This window comes from Amaranthus tricolor, chromosome 15 (assembly GCF_026212465.1).
Source record: "Amaranthus tricolor cultivar Red isolate AtriRed21 chromosome 15, ASM2621246v1, whole genome shotgun sequence".
Lineage (NCBI taxonomy): Eukaryota > Viridiplantae > Streptophyta > Magnoliopsida > Caryophyllales > Amaranthaceae > Amaranthus > Amaranthus tricolor.
In genome coordinates this window covers 3,354,515-3,365,000 of record NC_080061.1, presented here as the reverse complement: position 1 = coordinate 3,365,000, position 10,486 = coordinate 3,354,515, and the positions used below count along the sequence as shown (strand labels likewise).

Here is a 10,486-nt window from a genome sequence, read left to right as displayed (position 1 = left end):
ATAAACCGAATTATTGTTTATAACAATCTTCAAAACTTTTTTGTAAGTCAAGAATTAGGAAAACAATAGTTAAGTTTATTTCAGCAATTATACCGAATAGGTAGCCGAATTTATTTAAAAATAAACAATAATTAGATTTATTTTCAGCGGATCGAGCATAATTTAATTTATTTTTTACAATTTTCCCTTTATATTTCATCCATTGCATAAGTTAATACATTCTCAAAGCTGTATTATGGACGTTTCCGTACTACATAGCGGAAGCATATTCCACGTATTGGTAACGAAATATTTAATCAAGCCACTACAAAATCCCGCACAACGTCGCACAACTACACCAAATGCGACCATTGCGTAGAGCGCATAGAGCGCGGCGTGCTGGACCGAGTCAGGGAAGAGCAATGAGCCTAAAGATGAGAGTGCCATTGCGCCAAAAATATGCATCATTTGTTTGCAAATCTGTCGTGATGCTGACACCATTTTGCAAGCAGCATACGCGCAGCAATAATACAGCACAAGCCATAGAATTGAGAAAAAAATGGTAAGAAAATTGGATTGAAAAGGAGAAATGTAATAGTCTCCTTGATACTTAAGTTGCAGTAAATTAAGCAGTAAAGTTACCATGAAAGTAAAGATTAAGTTGAAATCATGATGATCTTGGTTTTGTAATGTTAGCTGATGGTTAGAATTAGGTGCTGTTTGGGGTTGAGATATGTAGTTATTTGGCCCAAAAGAAAGGATGTAAACTATTGTATGGTTGCCAAAATTATCAGATTGATCATGGCGTAGTGCCTCACTTGCCTGCATTTTGAATTTTTTTAAAAAGTGATATTTATTCTCTAACTGAAATGCTACATATAATTGAAATTTTGTTTGCATGTTTGTATTTCCAAACTCCATGCGAAATTTTATATATGTATTATTTGAATTGTTTCCGTGTTTTTAAATTGAATTTATAATGAAAAGCTGGAATCCATTATGCATGCCATTTAATGAGTGGTGCTAATAAGTAGTTATATGAATTTTGAAGACTTGACTGATTTATAATTGGTTCTCATAAATTAAATGTTTTTTTCTCTTCTTCTATCCAAATGTAATCTGGCACGTGCGCATGACTTGCTCCGTAGTCAACCCTACCGACTTTCCACTTTGTTTCATTGGGCCGCCTCCTCATTAAATTATCATACTAAACTAAACAGTATAGCTCGAATAACTGGTCTATCGAGGGAAGAAGACGATAAGTTATACCCATAAAGAAGAATGAGACCAAAAATTCCATTTTCCCATCTTCAATACTTCAAGCCCAAACCTATTGATCTTTTCCACTAGCTATTTAGCATAGAAAATTTGAGGCCCAACCCAATCCATCTATCACTTAATTCACATAATTAGGTGACAAATAAGTGGTATTTCTTTCACCAACTTGATTTTAAAATGGTTACAAAAATTTTTTTCGCCATTTTGGCGACAGAATGACTAGAAAAAGGTTTTATCACCATTTTAGCAGCACAATAGCTACAAAAATAACCTTATTGAAAACTTTATAAAAAAATCTCCATTTTCTATATTACTGATCCATATATTTTTTTTTGAACTATTTTCTCTTACCCCTTTACCCGAACCCCCTTTTTCCTTCTCCCTTTTATTTTCTATTAATTTTTTCTTCTTTTAAAATTAGAACATATATTCCCATCTTCTCTTTTTTATTTTCTTCTTATTCTATTTTCTATATTTCTACTTCTCCTTCATTCTTCATTTATCTTTCTTCTTCCTTCTTCCTTCTTTTCCACAATACAAAAAAACAAAGTTTGGTGACAAAAAAAAAAGCTTTTGTCTCTAAGTCTGGTGACAAACCTAGTTTGTCGGCAATATTGTTCTTCAAAATTTTTAAATGGTTTATTTTTTAGTAATTGGACAGAATAAGTTTGATTGAACAGTAAAAACTTTTTTGCGACAAAGACAATAAAAGTACGAAAAACTATTAAAGTATGTAGATTATGCACTCCACATTGCATGTAGCTAAAAAATTCCTCTTTCATTATTTTAAGAAAATTTGAAAAGATCTAAAAAATACCTCTTTCGTTATTTTAAGAAACTTTGAAAAAAAATCCTCTTTCATATTAAACCAAAATTAATTTATTTAAAAATCGCATAAATTTACCCCTACCCCTCCTTTTAGGGGTGTTTTTTTAGGTATTACACACTATTAAAATATTGAAAATAAAGTAGTAGACATAAAATGTCTAAAAAGTTACACATAGAGCTTTGGGCAACGAAGTAATATTGGGCAAAGTCTTGAGTTTGGTGAAATCAATGCTGACGAATTGTTCATCAACATCATGGTGATCATCTCCATTAATAGACATTATAGCTTGAATGAGTGACAATAAAACTTGTTCAAGATCACCACCATCGACCCATTCATGGATCTTGGCTGTGATGAGTTCTGGATTGCTTGTGATCAAATCATAAACTGGATAGTTCTTCCTTGGCATAACATGATCACCTTCTTTTAACCTTAAGGAAGGACAATAATCTCCTACTCCATCTCCTAAATAGATTATCTTTTTGTTTGGATTCTCACATTGTAACCTTTTTATCACTAGTCCCTGCAAATTTTACAAGCAATTACATTATTTTCAAAATACCAATCACTACTACAAATCATCACTTGTGTCACAGTAGCAATCGTGGCATGAGTAAGAATTTCCCATGGCTATGATGTCTAGTCACGGGAATTTAAGTTAGAGACTACCGTGGCACAAGTGATCGTGGCTAGATTATTGCCACGGGAAAAATATGATTGTGGCATAAACTCTTTTTTGCCACGGTAGATCCCCTAGCTAATCTTATTCTTCTGCCATATATAATGACTCATTGTAAATTATATTTGTCTACCATATGCGCAACACGTGGCTACAAATCATTTATACAATTAAACTCGTAAACAGGGAAACTCAACTATTAGTATGGATTTAATGTTAATAATCAGTAACATTTCTTCCACACAAATGCCTTGGGTAGGATTTGAGCCCAAGAGCTCCAAATTGGTATACCAACACTCCAACCACTAGACCATCAGTTATTTAATGATAATCTAAGTAATGTTAGCATACTTATAACATAACACTCCTACCCCTTAGTGTGTTATTATTATTATTATTATTATTATTATTATTATTATAATATGTAGTACGTCATAATAAATCAAGTGTAGTATTAGTACGTTAGTAGTAGTAGTAGTATATTATTAGTATGATATTAGTTGTATTAGTATATAATTAGTTGAATTAATGTAGAATTAATATATTATTACTCGTATTATTGTATTATTAGTTGCATTAGTATATTATTACTCGTATTAGTGTATTATTAGCATATTATTAGTTGTATTATGTATTATTAGTTGTATTATTTTAATATTAGTATGTAATTAATGCAATTATTATTATTATTATTATTATTATTATTATTATTATTATTATTAACTAGTTGAATAAAATTATTAAAAGTAAGTTAAACAAAATTATAATTAGTTGAACAAAACTAGTTGCAAAATTACTAAAAATAAATTTGGTCAACTAATATTCCTAAATGCAACAAAATTAGTGTATATTAGAATAATATTACTCGTATTAATAAATAGGAGTATTACTTAGCTAACACTTATTAGTTATTAGTACATTACTATATTATTAGTCGTATATTCTTTTTTGTTCTAATGTAAAATTCTAACCAAAAATTGATTTAGTAGCAATTTAGTCAGAAATTCCGACTAACACTTGTCAGTCAGAAAGTTAGTCGGAAACTTTCAATCGGAATTACTCTGTTTTTTTGTAGTGTAGCACGGTTACAGAAAGAAAATAACATTTTTCATGTGTTTTTGAATTGAAGAGGATGATATGATCTGATTTTCACTAAATTAAAAATTGCAAAAGTCTTGGAATAGGTTAGAAACAACCTTACCCTCTTTTGTTGAAAATACTTTGATCTTACCTAAAATCATTGTTTAAGGTCTAGTTTGAGTATTTTGTAAGTGAAAAAAAACTTCTAAATTTTTTTTTAAAATGTTATTATTTAAAATATATTGAATTGAATTAAATTAAATTAAAAAACATTGATAAACTTTTTTTATTTTTTTGATTTTTACTTAAAATAAACTATTTTTGTGTCAAGATCAAAACTTGTGATAAATTTCAAATTCAGGTGTCATAATCTATAAAACAATCCCGCAATAGTTATTTTTCCGTGACCTATAAGTCTTTATTTGCCATGATAAATATTTACCCGTGACATAATTGGTGGCACAAATTTTTTTGTCACGATAAATATTTACCTGTGACATAATTTTTGGTACAAGTTTTTGTTTGCCACAAAAAAATTTCCCGTGGCACGATTTGTTGCGCAAGTACTTTTGCCACGATATTAATTTACCCGAGGCACAAGTGTTTTTTGCCACAGTATATATTTACCCGTGGCATAATTTGTGGCACAAGTGCATCTTTGCCACAATATATATTTACCCGTGGCAAAAATTTTGGGCATGATTGTGATATTGTCTTGAAATCTATTTTTCCCGTAGCAACATTAAAACTTGCCACATATTTTGAATTCCCATGGCATAATTAGTTGCACAAGTGACAATTTGTAGTAGTGAATTAAAACAAAAACTTAAGTTGATTGCTGAAGTCTCAAATATGTAAATTTATTATGATAGTCGATCTACTATATATATAGGGATTAAATATTAATTTTACAAGATATATAGTTTAAGGGTTTGTGTTTACACAAATTCTAAGATGGTCTTGCTATCTCTAGGGCTGACCCATGCACATGTAGTGTGTCAAAATGATCAATTACAATCATAAAGTGATTAAATCAGAAAAATGAGTATGTGGGCAATCTAATACAAGACGAATTAGTTTGTTTATACCTTGCACATGTTTGGAGGACAAGGATTGGTACATCCATGAGGAGATTTGGTGAAATCATGAATAGGCAATATCCTTAACCTCCCTTCTTCATCAACATAACCTGGATTTGTATTAATGTCTGAGAAATACTTTCTCAACCCAAGATGATCCAATATAGTCTCTATGAAGAACACATTTGCATCACTTACAATCCTCAAATCACACCTACACAAATTTAAAAAAACAAAATTTAATTATCTAATTTCTAATTTTATATTATCATTATATATCCAGTATATCTGCTCATATAAATTATTTAAATTTTTAAAATTGTACATACCCTGCAGCATGGGCAGCTTGGATGGCTGGAATAATGCGAGAATGAATAGGAACTCGTTTCAAGACTTCCACAATATCATTGATCGTATTTCCTCGTTCATATATTTCTTTCATCAACTTATCCTGTTATTCAATAGAAAAAAGAGAAAACAAAAATAAAATTACTGATAATCCAAAAAAAAAAAGGAAAATAGATACAATTAAAATACAAACCATCATAGTATTCCAAGGCATGGTATTCAAAAGCTGATCGTAACGATCGGTAAAACCCAATTCATCGACAACCCAATTATCACTATCACATTCGATTATCGTCTTATCAAAGTCGAAAACCACCATTATTCCTTCCATTGCTGACATTTTTTCAAGCTTGCAAAGAAAATTAGGGTATTTTAATTTTTTTAAATGATAATTAAAATTTGGTTATGTTAAGCCTAGATGTGTAGTTGGGTATTTATAGTTTCGGGCTAAATGGTATTAGCGTACTTGTAAAGCAAGCAAGAATCAAGATCGTTGGATGAGATGGGGAAATGAAATCCAAGGGTTATAAATTGATTGGGTAGATACTAGTTAGTGGTTAGTTAAATGGGTGATTTGATGAAAGAATAAGTTTGGGAATATGCCTTAAAATTTTAGGTATAAAACCAATTAACCAATAAAGGAAAATATATACTAGTCGAAATATGAAGAGTATTTGAAGGGGATAATGGTATATCCTGAATTTAGTTCCTTGGAATATGGGATTCTTGTTTTTATTCTTCTTTAGATTCTTTTTCTCGTTTATGGTGTGGCGTGAATTTAGGTAAGTTTATGCTTTTATTTGTTCTTTCGTGGCCACTAAGGAATTTGTGCTCTTCTTCGTTTTGATAGACCATGCATGGCCCATAAATCATAATCAACATATTCCATTTAAAAATTCATTTTAATTTGATTTTTTATTTAATTTATAAAGGTCTAAATTTTACGTGTTTTTTTCTTTTAAAGGTATAAATGATCTCTAACCTTTTAAATTAGTAGTTGTATAAAAAAGTCAGTTTATCTTGTATGAGACCGTCTTATAATGAAATAAACTCATATAATTAGCTCATTTTTCTTATTAATCTCTTAAATTAAGACATTAAATATACATGGGGTCAACCCAATATAATTGTTCCTCGTCGTAAGACCGTCACATTTAAGAATTTGTAAAAAAAAAAGTTACATGTCACATTTAATTTATTTAGAATTTTATTAAAAGCCTTTTGAAAAGGAAAAAATGGGCTTTATAATAAGCCGGTTTAGACTCTAGATGATTGGAAAAAATGGGCTTTATAATAAGCCGGTCTAGACTCTAGATGATTAACGTTTGCTCTTAGAGAGTTGCAGTTTAATTAGCTTATTGAGTATTTTTAGCTTATTTTGATACAAATAGAGGGTTAGGTGGTCAAATTAGCTAATAGTAGTGTTTGGTAAACTAGCTGGTCTAAATAACTTATTGATATGAATAAACTTTTCTTGAACAAGCTGCACATAAAACCAGCTAATAAAATCAGCTGGTCAAACCAGGCACTATAATTTGTAAGGATTTACGAACACTAAACTACTCTTTCGTCTCTCCAGTCTCCATTCCAGTTCAGGTCATGTTTTGTTCAATTGATTTTTACTAATTTGACTCATTTTTATTAATCAAAATTGATTATAACTAATTTGTAAGTTTTAACTGATTTTTACTAGATTGCAACTGATTTTTAATTGTAATTATAATTGAGTTAAAACTGATTTTTACTAATTACTTATTTATTTTTAAAGATGAATCAAATAAGGTTTTAATATCCTATAATGGAAATATTATTTTATAGTATACCTTAATTAAAAAATATAAAAATAAATTAATTTTTTAAACATGTCATAAACATACTCATTAAAACGAGGAACTCAAATTTCGTATGTACACACATTTAACTTTTATAATTATTTATAATATCATATTGTATATTATATATCTAAACAAGAATCCAACATGCCATACAATTGATCAATATTCATTAAGCATATGGATAGATGAGGAGCATTTGATCAATATTCATTAAGCATATACCTGTCCCACGAAAATCTTTATACAGAGTAATATGCTGAGAAAACATCTACCCACGATGAGAAGCCTTCTAAAAAGAAGTGTTTGATATAACATTGTTTGCTTCTTAGTTTTTATTTAGCTTTTTTTGACTTTTGGCTTTTGACTTGTTAGTTAATTAAATAGGTAAAAAAATATTTGATAAATGGCTTTTAAAGCAATTGAAAAGTTGGCTTTTAAGCCAAATTGAAAAAGCTGCTCCAGCTAGCTTTTTGGGTTGACTTTTGACTTGTTGACCTATTTTTTCTCTAATAAACAGCCAACAACCAATACTCAAATTTACCAAACATCTCCACAAACAACTAGCTTTTAAAGTTAACTTAAAAGCCAACATTTTCAACTGGTCAAACAAGTCGACTAAAAAAACCAACAGAATACTTAAAATGTCAGACAAGATCTCATATCGATATAATAGTGGGTTGTAGACTTGTACATATATTGAGTGAGCTAATCCTTCTATGACCATAATGTTTTAGAAAACAATGAACCTCTCCAAGTGTATGTGCGAGTCAACGCTCTTGACCCGTGGGTATGTGGGCGGTCCGATCCCACGGGTGTTCCATGTCCAAACGAGTGTCACGATGAGATTACATGACGAATTGTCACGACCTAATATGGTATCAAAGCCAAAGGTGGTTTTTGGTATGAGGTGAGATAAGATCCTACATTGATAAAATAATGGTTTGTGGACTTGCATATATATTAGGTGAGCTAATCCTCCTACGACCATATGGTTTAGGAAACAATGAACCTCACCATGTGTATGTGCAAGTTTACGCTTTTGACCTGTGAGTTTGTGGGCCCGAGCCCTCGGTGTCTCGTGTCCACACGAGTGGACCACGGTGATATTATGTGATGAATTGTCACGGCTTAATGATAATATATTTTATCCCTTCATTTATAAACTTAAGTTTTTGGCTGATTTGATTCATCAACATTGTATCATAAGCTAATGTAACAAAAGCCTAATAGATTCGAATCTCATTAAGCCATCATTTTAAGGGGAACATTAAAGAGAACGTGTACATCTAGACTTTTTGCCAAAACACTCTCGTGTGAGGTAAATTAATTATATATCCCTCCTTTTCACCTCAAGTTTCCATTTACTTAATACATTCTGTTCAATGTATTTATTCAATTTTTAATATATCTTATTATGTATAACTAAAAATTATAAAAAGTTAACATTGTTAAACTTTATATTAAGACGAATTAAATAAGAACACGATCACTTAACTATATTTTAACTTATAAGTTAATAATTAAGTATATATAAGAGTGATAGATGAATATTATCCCAAATTTAAATAAAACACTTAAGATAAATAGGTGAAAATATAATATATTATAGAATTTCAATCATAAATTCAAACGTTTAACTGAGTTGATTTGTTTTAATTTTTGAATATTGAATTGCTTTCTATATTCTTAAAAAATTAGTAATCCATAAGTCATATTTATACCGGGAAACAATCTTCCATTGATTTTTATTACACACGAATAAAAATAACTGTAGTCAAAGTTTGCAAAAATATCATGTGTGTTTCAATGTACTCCTTCTCCCTTTATAATGCAACACTCAATAATTACACAAGTATTAAAAAATAATGAGAAAATTAAATGGATGGATAAGAATAATAATAAAAAATAAAAGAAAATAGGTAAATATGTAAAAAGTAATGGTAACATTACATAAAAATAAGAACGATGGGAAGTCCAAAATAGTAATGCTAGCGAACTATATAAAGTGAGGCAGCTATTTTTGTGAGATATTGTCTCACGATGAAATGACCACAAAACAAGAAACTTATAAACTAATAATTTGTATTATTAAGCTACACATATAAAACATATGTCACACTAAAATCGTATCATATAAAAATCTTTGAAAGTGGAGGAGTAGTTTATTTGAAGAACTTGTGAGTCATGACTTTTAGTAGGGTTATATCTTAAACATTGGACCCATCTTCCAAACATGTTTACTTTAAGGTATACACTTTTCATATGGGCTAACCCAATATATGCATACCGTCTTAAAGTTATCACTTACAGTTTTAAAGTGATTACGTTTTATAGTTTTAAGGTATTCATTTATAACCTTAAAATATCACTTATAATCTTAGAGTGATCACCTTACTTATCAATGAATAACCTTGTTCTAGTCTTTAGGCCTAGCCTGTGGGCAGTGGGCTGTGCCATTAGCATTATAGGGTGTCCGGTGTTAAAAATACCCCAGTATCCGTTAACTCAACTCTTTCATGGTGAGACATACCTTAAACAAAAATTCTTACTTGAGACCGTCTATACAAGAGACGTCTCAAGTTTGGGCTGGCCCAATTTATAAATTAAAAAAATAAATGAATTTGTGATAACACGCGCTCCTCTTAACTTTTCAACTTTCATTTTCAGTTTTTCATTTCACTCTTTCTTGACATAAACCACTCATGATCCTCTCACAAACGCTATTTGTGGTTTTCAATCTTCATCTTTCTCTCTCAAATCCATTGTTATTTATTCTCTGTTTATCTTCTTCAACATTTGCAAGACCATCAAAGGTATGTATTTATGCTTCATCTTCACCATTTTCGTTTTTAAAGCTTTCATTTTCAATTTTTTTTGGTTAATTGTGTTATATATTAGTTGGAATTACAATCCTCTTATTATTTTAAAAAAAAATTAAGCTTCATCAATGATGGAAATAGTGATGTTGAAGAAGACAACAATGGTGGAAATAGTGACGTTAAAGAAGGAAAGTAAGTTGGCGTTTTAACCTAATTATTAAAGTTTGTAGTTTAATAATTTAATATTTTAAATTTGTTTGTTTTTTGATTTCACTTGTTCTTGATTTTAGGGTTTAAAAATTGGGAAAGATAAGTGATGGTGTTGTGTTAGCTTCTGTCTTTACAAAAAAGATAAAAAAGATTCCTTCTAAGAATCAAAATGACAACCCTCAACAATTAAAAGTATTAAGTACCCAAACAAAGGGTTTGTAGTAACTAGAATTATAATATTATGTATTTGGATTTATAATATTGTGTATTTGGCTTTATAATAGTGGTATTTGTCGTATTGTTATGTATTTATACTTGGGATTAAGTTGGAAATATAATAGTGTGTATCT

General features: G+C 29.8%; 1 protein-coding gene across 1 annotated transcript; it reads right to left on the bottom strand.

The window, feature by feature from the left end:
• Positions 1-2,113: 2,113 nt before the first annotated feature.
• Positions 2,114-5,999, bottom strand: LOC130801730 (inorganic pyrophosphatase 2-like). Its single transcript, XM_057665613.1, has 4 exons — positions 5,466-5,999; positions 5,254-5,375; positions 4,934-5,138; positions 2,114-2,609 (listed from the first exon to the last, which is right to left on the bottom strand). The coding sequence occupies exons 1-4, from the start codon at positions 5,610-5,612 to the stop codon at positions 2,244-2,246; spliced, it is 840 nt and encodes a 279-aa protein (XP_057521596.1). The 5' UTR covers positions 5,613-5,999; the 3' UTR covers positions 2,114-2,243.
• Positions 6,000-10,486: the final 4,487 nt, after the last annotated feature.